This window comes from Triticum aestivum, chromosome 5B, assembly GCF_018294505.1.
Source record: "Triticum aestivum cultivar Chinese Spring chromosome 5B, IWGSC CS RefSeq v2.1, whole genome shotgun sequence".
NCBI lineage: Eukaryota > Viridiplantae > Streptophyta > Magnoliopsida > Poales > Poaceae > Triticum > Triticum aestivum.
Window position 1 is genome coordinate 510,700,399 of NC_057807.1, and position 23,284 is coordinate 510,723,682.

A 23,284-nucleotide genomic window follows, 5' to 3' on the forward strand; every position below is an offset into this window, starting at 1 on the left:
GTCCAATTTCTTAATATGTGGATTGAATACTTTAGCTTCAGCCGGGCAGCCCCACACTCGCAAGTAATTCAAGCTCGGTTTCTTTCCCGCCCACATCTCGTAAGGTGTGCTCGGTGCTGACTTAGTTGGAGCAAGATTTAGGATGTGTGCAGCTGTTTTCAATGCCTCCATCCAAAGGCTTACTGGTAAGTTCGCATGACTAAGCATGCTACGTACCATGTTCATAAGAGTGCGGTTGCGACGCTTAGCTACGCCATTTTGCTGAGGTTCACCAGGCATTGAATATTGGGCAATTATTCCATTTTCAGCAAGATATTTTGCGAACGGTCCTGGAATTTGCCCATAAGGAGCATGCCTGCCATAATATTCTCCCCCGCGATCAGACCGTACTACTTTGATCTTTAGGTTGAGTTGATTTTCAACCTCGGCTTTATAAATCTTAAATTTGTCCAAAGCTTCAGATCGATCACGTATGGGGTAAATGTAGCCATAGCGAGAGAAATCATCTGTGAAGGTAATGAAGGAATCAAAACCATCCATAGACTTTACGTTAAAAGGTCCGCATATGTCAGTATGAATAAGTTCAAGGACCGATGTGGCTCTTACTGCTCCTTTCTTAATTGTTTTCACATATTTTCCCTTAATGCAGTCAATACAATTGCCCGCATCAGAGAAATCTAGCGGATGAAGTATTTCTTCTTTAATCAATCGTTCCATTCTCCCCCTCGAAATGTGGCCCAAGCGACGATGCCACAATTTCGAAGAAAGATTGTTACTTCTCCCATTCTTTTTATGATGGCGTTCATTCATATTCATTTCGCAGAGATTCACACACATAGGATAACCGGAAAGATTTAACATATAAAGTTTGCCTCGTCGGACGGCGAGACCAACATCCTTATTACAATACTTTAAAAAACATTGTTTCTCCCCGAAGGTACAATGAAAACCAAAATCATCTAAACATGAAACTTAAATCAAATTCCTACTCAAAGTAGGCACATAAAGAACGTCCTTGAGCTGAAGTAGGAAACCAGTGTGCAACTTCAAGGTGAGGGAGCCCACGGCTTCAACTTCAGCCTCCTTCCCATTCGCGACATTAAGTTTTCTTGTTCCCTTTAGGGTGTGGCTTATATGGAATCCCCCTTTTATTCAGCCACTTAAGAAAACCTGGACAATCCGCCTTGACATGATTTGGCAGCTTGCAAAAATTGCAAAGTCTTTCTCCAGCGGCATTTGTAAGATTAACTGGAATAGCCGTTGGAGGAGCGGAACGTGAACAACTTGCCTCGTTGCATTGCTTAGGCCTTTGAGGATTCTTTTTGAAAAACTGCTTTTTGTTGGGCACATTATTGTTATGAGCATGGTTCTCATGCTTCCTTTTCCCAGAACTAACATGGAAAGCTTGATCTTTCTGTTCACTCTTAATTCTCTCTTCCTCCTGAACGCAATGTGCAATGAGTTCAGGTAGTTTCCATTTGATTTCAAGAGAATTATAGTTTATCTTGAATGGATTGAACTGTGAGGGTAGTGACCTAAAAACTAGAGCACAAGAAGCTCTTCGCTTAATTCACACTTCATGGTTTTAAGCTTTGCCGCGGCATTGCTCATGCTCAAAATGTGCTCCCTCACATTTCCATTTCCTTCATATTTTGCAAGCAGCTTGTGTAAAAGCTCATCTGCATACACTTTCTCTGAGCCTTTAAATTGTTCTTCCACCGATTTCAAATATTCGGCAGCACTTTCATTAGGGGGAATAGCCCCTTTAATCTCAGTGGAGATGGAGAAGTTCATAATTAGGAGTGCCATTCTATTGGACCTCTCCCACTTCTCAACTTTAGTGTCGTAGGCTTTCTTAAGCTCAGCATACCCAGTGGCATCCTTTTTAGGTTCCACTGGTTTACTTTCCATTAGTGCAAGGTCAACCTCATGCCAACCCAAATGCAAAAGCAACGAGTCCTTCCAAGTTTGGAAGTTGTTTCCCGTGAGTGGTTCGATATTCTCGAGACCACGAGGACCGGAAGCTGTCATGATTTCAAAATATCATAAGCAAAGGAAAAGAACATCATCATAAAATTAAATTGCACAAAAATTAACCTACGTTGGTTTGATCAATTTTCATGCAAAATCAACTCCAAATTATATCACCGTTGGGCAAAAAATAATGAGGAATTAACGGAGTGATTCAAAAAATGTAAAACAACGTTGGTTTGTATTACAAAAATGATCACATTAATCTCACGTGTAATATCAATTTTCCAACATTAATAATTCACCATTTATTGATATTACCATGGGATGAACATCAATTTGCCATAAAATGACACAAACATTAATTCATAAAAGTTTTCTAAATAAAATTTCTCGTTGGTTCCATTCTATTCAGAATACTAAAACATAATTTTCAGCATCATTTTTCTGGCATTTTTATATATTTATAACAGTGCAGAACATTTGTGGATAATCATAATACGTAAAATGCACTGAATAAAACAGAAAACACACAGAAACATTACTTTTAGCCCAGCAAACAAAAAAAACATTAAAAAAATACACGTTCTCTACGGGCTAAGACAACTTGGGCCGATGCCCAATCGCGAAAACGGCCCGTTTAGGCGGCCGAAGGCCCGCCTGGAGCAGCGCATCGGTTTCGTCCGTCGGATCGAGCCGACGGCTCCAATCGCTCCGGAGTGGAGCAAAACTGCCACTGGGTCAAACCCTAGCCTCATTTCCCCGTCCACTCCCGATTCACTCGCTCTCTCCAGAGGAGCGGCGGCTTCGAGGCTCGCTGGCCCATGGCGGCGCGGTGGCTACCCTCGCCGGAGCAGCGTGCAACGGACCGAGTCCCGCGCGCTCCTCTGGCGAGCGTAGCTCCAGCGTCACGCGCATGGCGGCTCGTACAGCGGACAGGAGTATCCCGTCGTCATTTCACCGGCTGCTGCCGGCGCTAGCATTCGACGGCGACGGCGACGTCCAAGGCGCGGAGGCCAGGCGACGCGCGCGTGCGTGAGCGCAGCAGCGTCGGCTGCTGCTTCATTCCGCGTGCCACCCCGAAGGGCGGTGGCGTCCCGGCCATGGCGTGCGCGAAACGGCGGCGGCCGTGCGAACACAGAAGGCCGGTGTCATCTAGGTGATTCCTCAGATCCATTTTTGCTCTTAATTACAACATTCTGCCTCTGATTTGAGGATTTGTTGGGTTTCAACAAATTTGGGGGAAAAAGTTCTAGGTTTTCTACCTCCGACAAAATTGGGGAATTCTTTTTGTGATTCCACTTGACCATAGATTCCCCTCCTAATTGTTTAACATGGCTTTATCAGTGCTAACAAACATAAACTTGATGCGGAAGCGTGGCATAGCTGAGCAAACAGAACATGTATCTTTGACTAGCACTTATCCAGTAGCAATTTAGACATTAACCGAAACCTCTTAACCCTAGAGACTAATCGAGACGGAGGGCTAGCTTTAATCATGAACCATCATTCTTAAACCTTAATCATCAGTACGTAATCATGATCATCAGACTTAAAGAGATCATCTTAGGGATCTAATCTAGGCTTAACCATGCTCAAGATACCATTGTTAGACTTAATCCAGTAGGATCACTTAACAGATCGTAAGCCAGGCATTAGATCACCTAATTGCATATGAACAGAGAGGGGTTGAGTGATCTTACCACCAATGGAAGAAGCCATTGGTGTAGGCGATGCGAAGTCCCATGCCTGCTCGATGCAGGCGTGATGCAGGCTTGGGGTAGATGTTCGCAGCGGGTAGCGGCGTCCCCCCGGGCGCCACCGGCACTGCCCTGGAACAGGGGCAGTGATAGGAGATGATCTTCCCGTCGTGCAGCACTCCCCCAGATCGGTTAGGGTTTTGGGATGTGGGGAGCAGGAGTAAACCTTACGAGAACTCGTCTAACGTAGGTGTCGGCTGCTCCCCATCCTTTTATGTGTGCGCTGGCGACGGGGGACCAAAACCACTTGTTGGTTAGGGTGCCCCCGATCAGGGCGCGTGAGTTGGGATCAAGGGGTTCGAACGTTGGTTCGTTACCCCCTTCCCTCACGTTAGCTTATCCTTCTTCTTCTTTTTTCTGTTCAACCCGGGGGCCTTAGATCAATACCAACACAAAACTGTTTAATTTTCCGGTCACATTCTTGGGGACTCGTCTGATCTCGTTGAGACGAGCTCGATGTAGTTTAGCGTACATACATGCATGCATTGTGCCAAAAACGGATTCAGAAGTGGACAGGAGACGTGAACCACTTGGAGAAAGATAGAACAGAACCGCACACAATTCGTTTGGTAGTTTGACTTGCAAAGAAAAGACATAAAGAGAACGGCGGTGCTCTTTTCATTGGAACTTCTTTTTGAAAAAATTTCAAGCATTCGGGTGCATTGCAGATGCAGAGTGAAACACAGGTAGGTGTTTAATTCAGCTCCATGACACTGAACTATTAGGCCAAGCCAGCCGCGGCGACGTAGCGGACGAGCTCGCTTGCTCCCGCTTCGTGAACAAATGAAACAAGGACGCGTCACGCCGTGTATTGAATGCGATTGTGTGGGGCAGTAGGAAGGAACGTAGCGAATACGGTGAGTCCGCTGTTCGACTTGACGATGCCGTGACCATGACGTACATGTGTTCCGATGGTACATGACACATCTACCGGCCAGTAACTTATCGCAGTGCTTGGGTCTGTCACAGAAAACGGTGAGTCCATGTGTGGTTCCTGCCGCCACGTAATGCACATGCACTACTGTGGGTCTCACGTATGCGTTTGCGCCGTTTGACCAGTCTGAATATAATCCATTCATGTTGTTCGAAGCAACTTACTAATGTTTGAAGGAAATAAATTTTAATTTTGTTGGAGCAAGCACTTGAAATAATCCTCTGGTCGCATGGAACATATTTTTGAAACAGAAGTTTTTGGAACTGCAAGGACAGTCAAAACAAAAAATAAACCAAACTGAAGTTTTTGTAAGCAAGGATCTCCACGGTTGAAAATAGCGTACAAAGTAAACAAAAATAATCCTCACGACTGAATACTTTTTAGGAGGCAAAGAAAATTTTAGGAATCAAACAATCTCGGCTTGTACCAAATTTTTATAAGAAGCAACAATCCCGGTTCGTACAAAGCAAAATGTTTTTTAGAAACCAACGTACTTGTTTAGTAAAATACAGTGTATGAAGCAAACAAAAAAAATTCCACACAACTGAAAACTTCATAGGAAGCGAAGAAAATTTTAGGAAGCAAATGATCCCGTTCCGTACGAAGCAAATCTTTTTGAGAAGCAACGATCTTGATTCAGAAGCATTGATGCTCACGATTGGAAACAAATAAAATGGCTTAATTAATCATCCCTAGATTTAGAAAGAAGTTGTTAGGAAACAATAGGAAAGAAATTGGTTGTAGTTAATGCCAAATCCCACCGTTGGTACAGTGTCCAAACGCCATCTCTGGTCCTTTACTTGTTCGTCTACACGCACCGTAGACGTTGGCTCTTCTGTCCAGCTTACGCTTTAAATGATCAGCGTATGCACCCCTGAAATACCGCGGATGTTCCGCATCCCGCCGAGAGTGAACGTCTTGTGATAACGTGTGCAGGCGAGCACGAGCACGCCATTGCATTTTCGCAAGCCAGCCCTATTACTTATTCAAAACTCTGTTCTCAAAAAGAAAGATGGGCATGGTATGGTGTTATGATATTTTACAGTAGCTATTCCGGACACATCTGCCCTGTGCCTCAGTGTTGACTTTGCGCCTGTATTGTTAAGTGGAGTTTGAACACGCCTCCACAGTTCGCCTTGGCTTTAGAAAAGAAAAAGAAATGGAAGACAGTCACTCTGCTGCACCAGGCAAGGACTCCAGTATTCCTCTGAAGCCCATTGTTTACCAGTGTGCCGTACTTTTCAGTGAACTAGTAAACCAACGGCAGCCAAAGAGCACCACTTCGGAGCTCAGACGGCTAGTTGCCTCTTGGCTGGCTGGCTGTACCGCATCTCCACTGCTACGCGTAAACCTCCTGGGAGACGACGACGACGGCGACAGCGACGGCCACGAGGCTATAGCTAGCCGACGCTGACGCCTGTGAAGTGAACAGTTGGTTGGGTCAATCGGGCCACACGTTCGGTATGGAACTGAACGGCTCACCTCACGTCTTGACCGGGGCACGACTGGACTGACTGGCTGAAACCAACCGAGGGTTGAAATAGCCCGCGAGCCTCGACATCGCCGAAATTGCGCCATGCCATGGCAATTCTGCGGAATGAACTGGAGTTTATATGAAAATTCAGTCCGGCGTCAGTCGTCATCGGTGTAAAAATGGAGAACAAAGACAGATCTCGTTTAAGAGAAACGCGTTAGCACTGCCGGTGCTATACGGCTCCTGCCATTGGTGTGGCGCCATGATCTTGACCTGACCTCTGGCTCTGGTCGCTGCCGTTTCTTTCTCGTTGTACTGTGGATTCATCGCCTCCTGAACCTTCTCGTCGCTTCCAGCTCGTACGTACGCCCGCTGGCTGCTGAAGAATGGAGCCAACTCAGCTGGAAGTGGAACGGAATGTCAGTACCATTAACAAGCACTCGGACGACGTAATACCTACTACTACATGGGATGGGAGTGCGACAGTACTGATATGAAAACATCTGAATGCAACCAACGCGTTCGGATTGACGTACTACCGATGATAAACATGGAAGTATATTCTACTAGATCGACACGATATCATGCGAGATGGGAGAACAGAATTCGTTGCACTTGCAGTTGAGAAAGCCGTGGTGACGGCTGAGGACGTTAGAATACACCCACTGCCTATCCACGCTCACAAGAAACTGATTCTTTCTTCCATCCATGTTCTTGGGGGTTGATTAGATCTTGGTGCCGTTTAATCCGTGTTCTTATACTTCTCCTCGTCGTTCTTCGTCTTCATTTTGATGAATATCCGGTATGCAAAAAATAATACTCATATGTAAGGGCATATCCAACGGGAACCCCCCTCCCGGTCTTATTTTCTTTCACTATGCCCCTTCTCCCCTTGCTTTGTATCCGCACCCTCCGCCTACGCCACCGTTCTACGTCTTCGGCCGCCACAAAGGCATTGTCGGACGTCCGCAACTAGCACTGACGCGCCCGCTCTCTTTTACGATGGCGTTGTCCAACTTGGGGCAGTTTGTACCCCAGTAGTCCAGTACACTTCGCCTCCAGTCGACGACCTCCATGACAGACACTCCGCTCGGCAAGTTGTTCGGTCAAATGCCATTGAGCTTATTTTTGAATGGTGTGTGTCATTTATTAGAGTGCAAAGGATGGTGAGCTACTCGACCACAGAGGATGAGTTGTTGCGCGATGCGTCGTTGGCCGTATCCGCGGATTTCATAGGCAAGAACAGAGGGGGGGCCTTCTGGCAGCAAGTGCATGAATCGTTTCACGCATGAAAGCGCATTGCGCCCTACAACATGTACATCATTCAAGAACGCAATATGAGGTCGTTATCATATCGCTGGTACGCTATCCAGACCAACATCATCGAGTTTTGTAAAGTGGTTCGTTAGCTGGAGGCAAAGTGGTTGCTGCACGCGGCAGAGGATGAGATCGTAAGTTTTGCTTCCTCTTGCTCAACTTGTTCATTGATTCGTTCACTCAATGTTGGTCCACACATTATATGTAGCCCGCACGCGTCGCCGTGGTGTACCACAGGACAGAGGGACGGCCATTTACGTGCACACACTGTTGGATGAAGCTGAAGGGAGATTTTGTGTGAATGACATGATCCGTTCATGAAAAATCTGCTGGACATTTGCGATCTAGTCGAATTAGAAACATTGTTGTACTAGACTTAATTTGCATGCTATGTGTGGATGATTTGTGCTATTTTTAATCCAAATTTTGATGAATATCGTCCAGTTTGCATAAATTTAATCCGGTTAGTTAAAATGCGGTTTAAAATATATGCGGCTAGCGTTGGGTGTCGTCCTCCCGCATCCGTGTCCCGCTGATTGGACCCCCTTTTCGCGGACGGACGCGGGAGAATTTTTGCGGATTGCTGTTAGAGATGCCCTAATGGAAGCTTGTATTTCCCATCATGTGCATCACATATGCATCACCACGTCTCCCCGCTTATAATGTTAATTCTTTATAATTTGATCAACGAAATATGAATGACACTGTATTTACTGTTGTCGAGTGCTCGTGGTTTTCGTTAAAGGTGTGATTAGGTCTCAGTCAACTTAACTGAACAAGTCTTAGTCAAGTGAAAAGACCCTCCCAATCTGATCTCAGGAGGCGCTTGTACCCAGCCGCTGCGAGGGTTCCTTCTGCCTCCCGCCGGCACCAACACCGGTCTGCCTCGTCTCTTGTGGCCTTAGGGCCCTGGAGGCGTGGTGGGTCTTGGTCCTTGTCAGTGGGAGGGCTCTGTTTCTAGATGCTTTTCTAAGTTTTCTTAGGGTTTGTGTCCTGCTCAGGGAGATGATACGGCGGCGGCTCTCTGAAGATGGAATAAAGTTCTCCCTGCCTAGCCCCGGTCCCGGTGGTGCTTCTAGCGTAATCGAAGGGCATGTGAAGATTTGTCTCCGGCGGATCTCGTGGGATTCAATCGGCGTTTGTGTTCGGTGGATCCACATGGATCCGCTCTTTGATCGTGTGTGTTCGTGTGTCTACAGGTTGGATCCTTCCGATCTAAGCTTCTGTTCAACTGCGGTGGTTGTTGTTCTGGTGCGCTTGTCCTATAGGGCCTTAGCACGACGACTTTACGACTGTCTATCACAACAAGTTTTGTCCGGGCTCTAGGGAGGGAGGGGCGACGACGACGGCGCGTCTTCAACTCGTTCCAGTGGTTGTAGTCGTCGCTAAGTGGTCTACGAATCTGTATGTATTTTTTATTGTTTCTGATCTTCTTTATACTGTCATGATTGATGACGAATAGATTGGAAGTTTTCTCGCAGAAAAAATTGACATGACATGTATTAAAGAAAAAAAAACTGATATATTTTTTGCATGGATCTCAATGTAAAATTTCACGAATATAGTATCAACCGAGATTTAGCATCAATGTTTCGTGAACTAGTAAGCAAACGGCAGACTACGCGGGATTTTGCAGACATTGGTGCGTGCACCGCACACAACAAAAGGTACCCACTTCAGAGTTCAGACAAGGAATAAAATTGTATGTGACGGGGCCTCATAGTCTCCCGCATGAGGCCCCTCTCGAGATTTTGACATATCACCCTTTGCACACATCTCAAAGCTACTTAAAATTCTCTAATAGCAAGATACGTGTCTGAGAAAAGGTATAGCAGTACAGATACAATACGTATCGATCCCAGAAATTTCCATCTAAGAAATTCCCTGTCTCTACGACCACTCTCTGCACAGGATCGGCAGGGATGACGACCTGCTCGCGGAAGCAGCGGCGATGTGCACTGCGACGGTTTCCCCACTACCACGCTCGCCACCCAAGAACGCCGGCCCGATGGAGAGCATGAAGCGTTTGCCGTCCAACCTACCATCACAACGCTGGCCCCGGCCGAGAGCCAAACATCTCCCCATCGCTGAACGCAGAGAATGTTGGCAGATTTGTGGTCATGGTGTCATTCAGAGATGTTAAAATTCAGAGAACTATATGTGATTACAATACCTCTGTGTTGTAGGTTTTCAACATTCAGAAAGTTTGCCGCATTATAATTGATGTTGAGCTACTCCAAAATTGTTGTGGAATGTAACATGTTATTTGTATCTATATCCCTATATAGTGTGTGAATAATTTTGAAAGTTGGTCGTTGGATGAAGCCAATCCGATGGTACAAAGATGACAAATCCGAGCACTACTGGCCGTTGGATATGATCTACATTCCATCAGATTTTGTCACATGTAGGGGATGTTTGTATTGTGACTATCTTTGCTATATATTGTCACATGATTTTTGCCACACTTGCCTTAGTTGAGTTGCTCAAATTATTAGCTACACTTTGGCTTGCCTAAGAGAATCTTACCACACTTTTTGTGTTTATGACATGTGGGGCTCACTGTTCATAAAAGGAATCCTTGCCTTAGGTGTGGCTAGAACCAAACACCTACCTAACTTGGTTAAACTTGTCTAAGGTTAAATGTGGCAAAGTGTAACAAGGTGTGGCCAGAAACTAAACAACCCCGTAGAATCTAGAAGACTCCACATATAGAAGTATAATGCACAAATCACCAGAATCTCATGCGTGCAATGCACGTATACCTTATTAATAGCAATATGTTTGCGTAAGTGAATGGAATTCTAGTGTCAACCTTCAGACTGATGAATGAATACAAATTGAGACTGAATGTTAACAATGGTAGGTTTGTGGTCATGGAGACCGTGGACATCATCACGACGGGGAGCACGCCGGAAGAGGTCGCGACGGCGCCGCCGCTTCCGTGAGGACGAGCCCGTCATGGTGAGCGGCGCATGGAGAGGTCGCCATGGGGGACAGGTCGCGACGACAGCGCCTCGACGTCTGGAGCGGCGGAGACTGGGCGAGATGATCGCTATCTCTGGTTTGTTAGATGGAAAGTATTGATTCAATTGATTGATTGTGTATCGTATCCATACTGTTGTCCCTAGACTTAAATACGTATCAGTTGATTAGGAATTTTAAACGCTTTGAGATGTGTATAAAAATGACGTGTTAAAATCTGGAGAGGGGCCTCAGGGCGGGGGACTATGAGGCCCCGTCCCATACAATTTTCTTCCGTTCAGACAACGCTGCTTCTTTGCTGTACCCCATCTACGCTGCTACGTGTAAACCTCGTCCTCGTGGGTCAGGCAGACGATGATGGCGACGAGGCCAGCTGATGCCGACGCCGACGCCCGTGAGGTGAGCACTACAGTCAAACACCACGGGCTGGACTGGACTGGAAACGTGCGCGCACGCGGGGCCCAGCTGTCTGCCAGTGCCAAACGTACCCACGACTGGACTGGCGAGTGAGCCTCGTGATCGCCGGAGATGCCATGGCGATTCTAAGGGGCAGAGTATTCTTCCATGGCGAGCGAGCTGGCAACCAAGCATGCATCATGCATGCATGGACGACGACCCGGTCGACGCGCACAGAGCAACTAGATCCCCCGTACAGTACATCCTCGGCTGCTTGCAAACTGGAATTAATATACTGTACGTAGCTACAAGAAAATTATGAAGCTCGACGATGATATTACTACATGCTTAATCAGTTAATTTGCTCCAAACGCGTGACACCTGCTTGCTACTGCATTGATCTTGAGTTCCCGACATTGTTGGGAACACGCTCAGCCAATCATTCGAAGTCGCCATTTCTTTATCGCTGGCTGCTCTGGCTCTGCCTACTGCAGAATGAATCGAGGTCGTCGCGAGCCAAGTCAGCCGCAACAGAATGTGGCAGTAACATGAACAAGTACTACTTCCTCCGTTCTGAATTACTTGTCGCAAGAATGATGTATCTAGATGTATTTTAGTTCTAGATACATTCATTTCAGCGACGAGTAATTTAGAACAGAGAAAGTACTTCTGTACGTATGCTGGGGGTGAAGACTGACCTCGTTTTAAAATACGAGCCCATCTGAAATTCTGAATGAACCGAACGCGTTCGGAGAGACGTAACAATCGGCTTGGAATTCCAAGCTAGATCGTCAGGATCACGGAAGAGGGACGTGGCGGAGAAGACAAAATTATATAGGACTGATCTAGCCAGCGGCCGGCTGCTGGCTACCATGCCGGCCAAAAACGAGAACTTTTGATCCGTAATAATGTATAAATAGTAATAATCTCTCCCCTCTAATTTATATACTAAAAAACAAATTCATATATTAGAAAAAATATCAGGTAAACAGACAAAAGACATCCATGTGAAAATGTATGAACGCATTTAATTTGAGTTTTCAATCTTTTAAAAAATTATAATTTTTAAACTGCGTGTCGAAATTAAGATCCGTTTTCACTGTTGGAACCCTCGTGACTTGCTCTTCGAAAGTAGATCCCGCATGGGTATGTTTCGACGAATCAGTCTTCCTGCCAACTAAGTATCAATATGTGTGCAACTAGACTACATGCAGCGCCAACTGAGCATATGCGTGTGTCAATAGTCCTTCTGCCAATTAAATATCAATGTGTGTGCAACTAAACTACATTGTTGGGTCAATTGCGCATATGTGCGTGCAACTAGTGTCCTGCTAACTAAATATCAATGTGTGTGCAACTAAACTAAATTACAAGCCAACTGAGCATATGTGTGTGCAACTAGTCTTTCTGCCAACTAAACATCAATGTGTGTGCAACTAAACTACATTACAAGCCAACTAAACATCAATGTGTGTGCAACTAGACTAAATTACAAGCCAACTGAGCATATATGTGTGCAACTAGTCTTCATGCCAACTAAACATCAATGTGTGTGCAACTAGAATAAATTATAAGCCAACTGAGCATGTGTGTGTAACTAGTCTTCCTGCCAACTAAATATCAATGTGTGTGCAACTAGACTAAATTACAAACCAACTAAATATCAATGTGTGTGCAACACCTATTGTGTCCGGTGCCTCATATTAGATAGCAGAAACAAAACATATGAAGTTTCCCAATCGCAATACACAATTATTCAGTCGCAGGCATTCCTCCGTCTCAAGGTCACACGATTTTGCATCACAAAGAATCAACAATTGTAACTAGAGATGCGGAAGACCAACCAGCAAGAAAAATTGGAAACACACCATTTGCACATAGACAGGCTTCACAGGCGGAGACAAAATCTGACACTAATCACCTCCTGCCGAGGAGGTGAGGTTGCTCACGCACTGTACCCCTGCATCTCCGCCATTGCCGGCTGCAACCCAGCCTTCCCCTATCGTTGGCTGCTACCACACCAGGAAAGGGGAATAGGGAGGATGGGAAGACTGTGGGGATTGCGTGGACTGGTGGATCTGACGCGGAACTCCTCGGATCTGGCGCGGCGAAGCTAATCGGATGCGGCGGGGTGCACGCGCGGCGGCACGCCGGAGGTAGATGGCGACGGTTGGCCGAAGGACGGGCCGCGGCTGGTCGGACGCCATGGTTGCGGTGGTTGACGGGTCAGGGAAGGAGGAGGAGGAAGGAAGTGCGCTTCCGACCAGATATCACCTGAGGTCGTGGGCCGAACGATTCGCTGGCATCGTGCGGTCGAGCAGCGGCTGCTCGTTCTCCGTAGATAGTGTGCGCGCACTTTTCGGAATTTAGGAATTATTTGATGCAGTTGTGGCCGCCGAGGGGACGGATGATATAACTGCTATTTATCTTCCTTGACCCGAAGCAGATTATTTTTCTCAGTCACATTCTCGGGGAATGATTTGAACCTGTCCAGGTGCGGTTTGATCGGCGTTTGCATGATTCTCCTCGTCGTTCTTCGTCTTTCGCGACGTGACGAGTCATCATTTCGATCACAGAATTCTGCTTCTTGTACTCGCCTGCTGGTTTGACGGAAAAGGTGACGGAACGGCTGCCGCTACTCACTCATCGGGTTCAGAGTTCAGACGCGTTTCGCCTTCCCTGTCAAGTGTCAAGTCAGGTGAAAAGTCAGGCGGGCACTATGGCTGGCCAGCTATACTCTGTTGGGGTGGACGGTGGAGCGTGCTAATCGTGTGTCCACGCTCATTGAGTCCACACAGTTATTAAACTCATTAAGCTATGCGTGAAGGGCGGCCAACCGGCTATGCCACGTGGCGCAAGCTGGTTGGCCGCGGTGAGAATTTTTTTGGAATATTTTTAAATGAATGTGTGGATTATTTCTTAAATATTTTTTTTTTCTTTTTAGATGAAGGTGAGGACCTTTTGTATTTTTTAAATGGAGGTTATGCAAAGTGGCACTCGCTATTAGGCTGCGGTGGTAAATTTTTTCTTTTTTCCTTTTTACCTTTTTTTAGATGAAAGTGAGGATTTATTTTCTGAAATGTTTTGTTAGACGGAGACGAGGACTTTATGTAATATTTAAAAAACTCATTAAGCTACACGTGAAGGGCGGCCAACCGGCTATGCCACGTGGCGCAAGCTGGTTGGCCGCGGTGAGAATTATTTTGGAATATTTTTAAATGAATGTGTGGATTATTTTTTAAATATTTTTTTTTCTTTTTAGATGAAGGTGAGGACCTCTTGTATTTTTTAAATGGAGGTTATGCAAAATGGCACTCGCTATTAGGTTGCAGTGGTAATTTTTTTCTTTTTTCTTTTTTACGTTTTTTTAGATGAAAGTGAGGATTTATTTTCTGAAATGTTTTTTAGACGGAGACGAGGACTTTATGTAATTTTTAAATGAAAACTTGTGCATAACTTCCTCTTAAGCGGCGCCACAGGGTGGCGCCCCAACCACTAGTTACTTCCACAGTCTAAACATTGAGTCCATGCTCATTAATGAAATTTTTATCAGTCTCCTCTGCTTCAGGCTGTCGTCTGTGGTGTAGAATTGCATCCCCGTTGCTCGCGGATGTTGCCCCCAGGCTCGTGCAAGTGCTGTTGCAATATTTTTTTTAAACAAGACAAATGACTTGCCAATTTCATTAATTAAGAAGAAGGTTTAGACAAAAGCCGCAAAGCGGCAAAATAAAAGATTACTCTCGCGACATAATTGCACTCATGTGTTTGGCTCCCGCCAACGCCCAAAGATGGGCCTCCTCTTTGATCTTGGCAGTGATAATAGTGGTCGGTGAAGCCGTGTTGCGAAAAACTCTCGCGTTTCGCTCCTTCCGAATTTCCCACATGACAAGCATCAGAACAGAGCCAATCACTTTCTTGATATGCCCTCCCGTGTTGATGATCTTCAGCCACCAATCTTGAACCGTGTCTTCGTGGCGCCAAGTCTGCAGTGAGTGGTCCTGAATGCCAAGCCAGGTGACCACCTCGGTCCAGACGCGGGCAGTGAATCTACATTGGAAAAGAAGATGGGCGGCAGATTCTTGGACTTGTTTGCATAGGGGGCAAAGTCCACGGTTTGGCCAACGTCGCCGATGTAACCGATCTGCCGTCCACACACTGTTTTGGATGATAAACCAAGTGAAGAATTTGCATTTCGGGGGAGCCTAATTCCTCCAGATTGTGGGAGAGGTTGAGCTGAGAACTTGTCCCTCGAACTGCGCCGTGTACGCCGTAGCCGCCGAATAGTCGCCACTGGAAGTGAATTTCCAAGATATAGTGCCCTTCCTATCAGGATTGAGAGCAACACCATCAATCATCTCCCACAGAACCACAAACTCTTGGATGTGTGGCAAAGTCAGTCCCTGAGTAGTGTCGATTTGCTGGATCCAGAAGTTGTTGTCAAGGGCCTTGTTAACCAAACATGCCTTCTTCTTGGACACTTCAAAGATCTTTGGCGTGATGTCTTTAGGCCGGGGATCATTTAGCCATGGGGATTCCCAGGATTTAGCCTTTTTGCCATCCCCAATAGTCACTATTGTGGAAGCCGAGAACAAATCTCTGTCGCTGTTTGAACATGGCGTTTCCATCCCCATCCAAGTCTTAGGAGGGTCTGCCCATTCAAACCAAAGCCAGCGAAGACGAAGGGCGGTCGCAAACTTCTGGAGATTAAGCACACCCAAGCCACCAAAAATCTTAGGCTTGCAAACAAGCTCCCAGTTAACCTTGCACTTTCCGCCCGACACCTTATCACCACCAGCCCAAAGGTAGGCACGTTGCAGGCTGTCAATCTTTTTCCAGACCTCAGCGGGCAGCTCCAGCGGCATGAGATGGTAGATCGCAATGGCCGTGAGGCCCGCTTTGACCAAGACAATGCGCCCGGGGGTAGCAACATGCATAGCGGACCAAGGCGGTAGTTTGCTCGCAATCTTGTCCTCGAGGTATTGAAAATGTATGCGCTTAAGTCTTGTCACTGATAGGGGAAGGCCAAGGTATCGCAAGGGAAAGAGGTCTGAACCGTCGGGAAGGCTTGAAGAATGTCGTCAAGGTCAATGTTGGCACAACGAATGGGCGCGACCAAGCTCTTGTTGCAGTTGGTGATTAACCAAGTGACGTCACCAAAGGCAGAGAGCGTTGAAGCAAGAAACTGTATATCTTCCTTGATTGGAGCAACAAAGATGGCCGCATCGTCAGCATATAGGGAGGCTCGGATGGGGTTGCCACGGATGGGATGGAGGTTGCCTTGCGCAGTAACCTTGGATAGGATGTGGTGCAGAGGATCAATGGTGAGGACAAAGAGCAGGGGGGAGAGAGGATCCCCTTGTCGAAGCCCACACCATGCTTGATTGGGTCGCCTGCAACACCATTAAGTAGCACTCTGGAGGAGGCCGTGGAAAGGAGAGTAGATATCCAATCACAGAACTGGCTCGGGAAGTGGCGGTGGCGCAACAAGTCCATAAGGTAATCCCATCTAACCGAGTCAAAGGCTTTCTTGATGTCCAACTTGAGAAGCAAGGTTGGTGATTTGGTGCGGTGTAGATGGGGGGCCAAGTTGCGAACGTACATGAAGTTGTCATGGATACTTCTTTTCTTAATGAAGTCGCTTTGTGTGTTAGAGACAAGCGCGTGCATGTGAGGGGCTAGTCGAGTAGCCATCATCTTAGCAATGATCTTGGCAACCGCGTGGATGAGACTGATAGACCGGAAGTCGGACCGCCCCATCTTTTTTAGGGATGAGGACAATGTTAGCCGAGTTGAGCCAGTGGAGGTTGTTGACATGAAGATTGGAGAAATTATTGACCGCAAGCATTATCTCCGGCTTAATGATGTCCCAACATTCTTTGAAGAAAATGCCCGCGAATCCGTTAGGGCCCGGAGCTTTGTCTCCTGGAAGCTTATGTATCGCAGCACGGACCTCCTCCTCGCTGAATGGCAATCCAAGGTCTGAGAGGTCACAGGAAGACGGCAGGATGCAACCCCAGTTGAAGTCTTTGGAGCGCGGGGGGGGGGGGGGGGGGGGCTTCCCAATGGATTTTCTAAAGTGACTCTGAATAATGTCTTTTTTCTGATCATGGCTCGTGATCGAACCATTATTATGCTTAATACGGTGGATGAAGTTCTTTCTCCGTCGGTGGTTGATTCGAAGATGAAAGAAACGAGTATTTGCATCCCCTTCTTTGAGCAACTTAATTCTTAAGCTTTGTCGTCTCCTTGCCCTCTCAAGAACTTCCAGGGCCACAACCTTTCTCTTAAGATCCTTTCTCAGATTCCATTCGCTCGTCGACAATGCCCTATGCTCTTGCGCGATGTCAAGATGGAGGATGATCTCAAGGGCCATGTGAAGTTGGATTTTGTGGTTCGAGAAGATGGACCTGCTCCATTTGCGAAGGCATTGGCTCGTCCTCTTAAGCTTGTGGAAAAGCACCTGACAGGGCTCGGAGTGGGTGGTTTCCTCAGCCCAGGCATCCTGGACGATTTTTTTGAAGTTGGGCATTTTAATCCAGAAGTTCTCGAACCGAAAAGATCTTGGTCGTTTTGGTCACTTGTCACTAGCCAAGAGGAGTGGGCAATGGTCCGAGAGTGAGGATGAGAGCGCATGGAGAATGTGTGTGCGGAAATCGAGATCCCAATCCTCATTGCAGAAAAAAGATTCTAATTTGCTCAAGGTCGGGTTGGTCTGCTCGTTGCTCTAAGTGAACTTTCTGTTCATGGAATTTTTTAGCTCACAGGAGTTAAGGGCATTCCGAAAGCGCACCAAGCGAGATCGATCAACATTTGCACGGTTTTTGTCTCGGGCACGATAAACTTGGTTGAAGTCTCCCGTCACGAGCCATCTTGTGCCCCGAGGAGGTTTTATGCTCACAAGCTCTTGGAAGAAAGAGTCTTTCAGATTACTTCTAGTAGGCCCATAAACAGAAGTGAGCTTGAAGGAGACTGGTGTATTGACGATAGAGACGTTCGAGGAGATGCAGAATGTGCCAATGTGGATGTTGTCCACCTTCATGAAGTCTTCATTCCAGAGGAGAAGAATGCCCCCCTTGGTGCCATCCGCTGGTTTTTCAGCAAAGTTCTTCAGTCTTTGGCCTCCCAGGAAAGAAGCCACAAAAGGGTCAATTGCGGCTAATTTCGTCTCGTGTAGACAAACGAGGTTGCAAGAGGTAGCGGCGATTGTTTCATGAACTGTTGCTCGACGGTTTGGACAGTCGAGACCACGAACATTCCAATTTAAGATGGATAAACTTTCATTCACTGCAGACCAGGGCTACATCGTCAACAAAGGATAGCACTAACATGAGTCTTGCCAAATCAACATCACAGGGTAGTTGGGAGCAGACATGCCTAGCTAGATCAACGAACAGTACAATAACATGAAGATAGCTAATCATAGGAACTGGGATACATCATCAGCTAAATAGAGCAGAAGCATCAAGCAGCAGCCGCATCTTCTCCACCTTGGCCTTGGAGCTCCAGTCCGGCTCCTCCACCATGGTCCATCAGGGCATGTTCAACAGCAGTAGCAAGATCATAGTCAAGCCTGAACAGGGCTCTCAACGCCGCAACAGCCAGGTCAGATCATCCTCAGTGCCCTCAGGAAAATTCAGTCACTTGGGCATCGTCATGCATGGGTGTAAAATCGGAGAAACGAAGAGCGATTCTCTTCTAAAAGAAACGCGTGAACTCTGCTGGTCCTCTATGCTATGGCTCCTCCATGCCATTGGTGCCGTGATCTTGAGGACTTGACGTCGTGTTCGGGGTCGCGCAGCCAGGCAAGAGCCAACCGCTGGTCGCTGCCGTTTCTCTCTCGTTGCGTTGTGGATCCATCGCCGCCTCAACTCTCATCGCTTTCAGCTCGTACGTACGCATGTCCGGTGGCTTCTGAAGAATCGAGCCAAGGTCAGCTGGAACAAAATGTCAGTGGCATTAACAAGTCTCGTACGACATAGTACCTGCCGCTACATCCTACATGGGATGGGAGTGAGACAGTACTGATATGAAAACACCTGAATGCAACCAACGCGTTCGGATTGACGCACCGATGATCGACATGGAATTCTATTCTACTAGATCGGCACCATTATCATGCGAGATGACAGGTGACGGCTGAGGACGTTAGAATACACTAGCCGATTATTCCCTTGACCCAACATTGATTCCTTTTTTCAGTGACATTCTTGGGGGTTGATTAGATCATATCCAGATGATTAGAGCTTGGTGCGGTTTAATCGGCGTTTCTATGCTTCTCCTCGTCTCCCCGACGTGACGACCCCTCACTTTGTTGAATATCTGGCATGTTAAAAAAAACTCTGTAATGCTGTAAAAACAACTTCAGGGGTTTCGTGCTCCAAACTGAAGGTGCCACTGTAGAGTGCCGTGGTTTTGGTGAACTAGCTAGTAAACAAACGGCAGAGTGCGTGCACCTTTACTTCAGAGTTCATACAGCGTTGCTTCTTTGCTGTACGCCGGTATCCCAGTTACGGCGCTACGTGTAAACCTCGTGGATCTGGGAGACGACGACGACGGCGACGAAGCCAGATGATGCCGATGCCCGTGAGGTGAACAGTATAGTCAAACCACACGGGCTGGATTGGAACCGTGCGTGCACGCGGGCCCCGGCTGTGTACCAAACCTACCCACGGCAGGCACAGGCCGGCCGGTTCCCGTCTTGACCGGGGCACGACTGGACTGGCGAGTGAGCCTCGTGATCGGCGGAGATGCCATGGCAATTCAATTCTGCAGGTAGAAGATTCCTTGTCGAGCGAGCTGGCAACCAAGGATGCATGCATGGACGACGATCCGGTCGACACAGAGAAACGAGATCACCCGTACAGTACGTCTTCGGCTGCTTGCAAACCCGAACCATCAATATAGCTACAAGAAATTATTATGTTCAACGGTGATACGTATAATATGGTTAATCATCAGTTAATTTGCTCCAGCAAAAACAACAGATTTGACCCACGAACGAATAGAATTCACAAAGTAAACTCGCATTGAGAAAATTTCACACAACTGACCTTTTTGTATAACGCCCGACAACTAGGCGTCACACTACACTGTGCAACGCCTGACTGACAGGCGTTACACGTCTGGTCAGCGTCGCACTCCGGACTGCCTGAAAATTGCTAAGTCGTTGTGCAGAGCCTAAGAGCTAGGCGTTGCACTAGAGGCCGCTTGAGGATGTAGTGCAACGCCTAGACACTAGGCGCTACACTATATAGTGTAACGCCTAGCTCTTAGGCGTTGCACACTGACTTAGCAGTTTTCAGGCAGTCCGAATGCGACGTTGGCTAGACGTGTAGCGCCTGTCAGTCAGGCGTCGCACAGTGTAGTGTGACGCTTAGTTGTCGGGCGCTACACAAAGGATTAGTTGTGTGAAATTTTTTCATGAACAGTTTAGTTTGTGAAATACTTTCGTCTCAGAGGTCAAATGTGTACATGTTGCCATCTGCTCCTAGCCAAGTCAGTTGGAAGAGAATATGCATGTGAGTAACATTAACAAGCACTCCTGTACGTATCCCCTCGAAAAAGAATCACTATAGTAATATACTATAGGTGTACGTACGTTCGGAGTGAGACTGACCTCGTCTTAAAATACGAACGAATCTGAGTTTCTGAACACACCATACGCGTTCGGAGAGACGTAACGATCGGCATGGAATTCTATCGCAGATCGACACGATCATGGGACAGGGACGTGGCGTGCGTACGCTGGAGGAGAACACGATTATTTGGTGCAGTCGTGGCCGCCGAGGTGACGGATGACACAACAACCGCTTATCTTCCTTGACCCGAAACTGATTCTTTTAGAGGTAAAAGTACTCTTGCGGAATGGTTTGATCTCGACTAGAGCTTTGGTGTGTTTTGATCGAAGTTTGTATGATTTTTTTCCACGTCATTCTTCGTCTTTCGCGGCGTGACGAGTCGTCATTTTGACCGCAGAATTCAGCGTCTTGTGCTCGTGGTGCACTCGATGAAAAAGGTGATCGAACTACTGTTGGAGAGCGGCGTTTTAGCTCCTAGGTGCATATGCACCCATTGTCGAAATACATATTTTGAAAAGTTAAAAAATTCGAAACAAAAATCCCACGTGTATATCCAGACATTTTATGTGCGTTCACAAGGTTCCGATGAAAAATGGCATTTTTTGTGGCTTGTGTAAAAAAGATAAAGAAATGCCTCGTGAATAGTTAGAATGAAGCATCAGAAATTGTCTTTTTTACACAAGCCACAAAAAACGTCGTTTTTCACTGGAACCTTGTGCACGCACATAAAATGTATGGATATACATTCGGGATTTTTGTTCTGAATTTTTCAGCTTTTCGAAATGTGTATTCGACAATGAATGCATATGCACCTAGGAGGCAAAGGCAATTACCGCTACTGTTGCCGCTTGTCACTCTTCGGGTTTAGACACGTTCGGCCGGGCCTGTCAACTCAAGTATAATCTGTTGGGGTGGAGCCTACAGCTCGTGTGATGACGCTGATCGAGCGCACACAATTAGGGTATCTACGGTTGGACTAGGCAAATTCAGGCTCTCAAACATCCGCGGACGCGCCTGGGCGTGTCCGTAGACACAGAACAATCAGTCCTCAAATTTGCTCGGTATGTGGGTGGCAGCCGCAGCTCCGGCTTCTCCGCGTCGGCCTTCACATCCATCTTTGCTTCGACCTTGTCGAAGAGCGCGTTGGTCGCCGCCCATTTTTGTCGGATGAACTGCCGGTTGGTCTTCACATAGGCCTTATCATGGATGGACTCCAGGATGGCCTGCTGCTCCGCCATCTCGTCCGTTTGGGCGAAGGCGAACTCCGCCTCCGCGTCCTCCATGTTAAAGCCTGCAGCCGGCGCCAGCTCCTGCTCCGGCTGCTTCGTATCGTCCGCCTCCTCCTCCACCACTTCCATCGAAGCCGGCTGCCGCTCCTCTCCCTCCTCCTCCTCCTCCTCCAGCTCCGGCGAGTCCGAAGGCAGCCCAGCAGCGATGCCGGCGGCGCGCGCGGCGTGCCTCGCCCGGATCTCCTGCTCGATCTGGTACCGGCGCTCCGGCGTGAGCATAGAATAGGTGGTTATTTTTTTGCCGGACTATGACGAAGCCGAAGAGCGTGGGAAGAGCGGCAAAGCGGAGAGAGGAGGTGGATGGGCTTGGGCTGGCGACGTGGAGAGGGAGAAGGTGGATCGCCTAGGGTTAGGGGACACTGGCCAGGTTAAATAGCCAAATTTGGCCTCGGGCGGCGAGTAGGAGCGGCGCCACGCGGTGTTCACACCCCGCCCCATCGGTGAAGACGTCCGTTGGACCTCCGGGTTTTCAGCGATTCCGCGTGGGACCCCTTCGTCAATACAACGCGGTCATGAGATTCCGCATGGGACTATGGGATTCCGGGTCTCCTTCCTTCTCTCTCTCTCTCTCTCTCTCTCTCTCTCTTATTTTTTTGCATTTGTTTCTTCCGTTTTATTTTTTATTTTCTGGTTTCTTTGCTTTATTTTGTATCTTTGTTGGCTTTCTATTTATTTCTTTATTTATTTCCAGTTTTATTCTACATTTTTTGTATATATGTCAACAACATCTTTCCAATACATGTTTCACATTTTTCCAATATGAATTTAAATTTTCTTTAATACATGGTCAACATTTTTCTATACATATTTTATTTTTTTCAAAATATTTGATTAACATTTTTCAAATACACGATTAACATTTATTGAATACATGGTCAACATTTTTTATACATTTTAATTTTTTTAAATGCTTGATTAATAGTTTTCAAATAAAAAGATGAACATTATTTGTGTACATGGTCAATATTTTTTCTATACACATTTCACATTTTTTGAACGCTTGATTAAGATTTTTTAAACACTTTTTCAACATTTTTTAAATGCTTGATTAACATTTTTATATACATGACCAAAAAAAATCATCATTTTTTAATACATGATCAATATTTTTTATACACATTTAACATTTTCAAATGCTTGATTAACAAGTTTCGAATACTTGTTCAACATGTTTTCAAATGTTTGATTAACATTTTTATATACATGATTAAAAAATTTCATCATTTTTTTATACATGGTCAACATTTTTTCTATACAGATTTAACATTTCCCAATTGATCGATTAAACTTTCAAATACTTGTTCGGCATTTTTTTCAAATTCTTGACTAACATTTTTATAAACATGATAAAAAGTTCATAATTTTTAATAAATGATCAACAATTTTTCTATGCATGTTTAACATTTTTCTGAATGGTTCATTAACATTTTTAAATACATGTTCAATATTTTTCAAATGTTACTATTCATCACCCAGGATGCAGAATAAGTTATTTTTCACCCGAGGTAATCTTAGGATCGCTTCCCAAATATATTACGTTTAGAATATAAATAGTTACATGCATATTGATTCAATATGTA

General features: G+C 46.3%; 1 protein-coding gene across 1 annotated transcript; it reads right to left on the reverse strand.

Moving 5' to 3' along the window:
- Positions 1-784: 784 nt before the first annotated feature.
- LOC123116653 (uncharacterized) lies at positions 785-4,014 on the reverse strand. The gene is made up of 2 exons (XM_044537592.1): positions 3,675-4,014; positions 785-2,024 (listed from the first exon to the last, which is right to left on the reverse strand). Exons 1-2 carry the CDS (start codon positions 3,691-3,693, stop codon positions 1,543-1,545), a joined length of 501 nt encoding a protein of 166 aa, XP_044393527.1. The 5' UTR covers positions 3,694-4,014; the 3' UTR covers positions 785-1,542.
- Between the last annotated feature and the right edge of the window lie 19,270 nt (positions 4,015-23,284).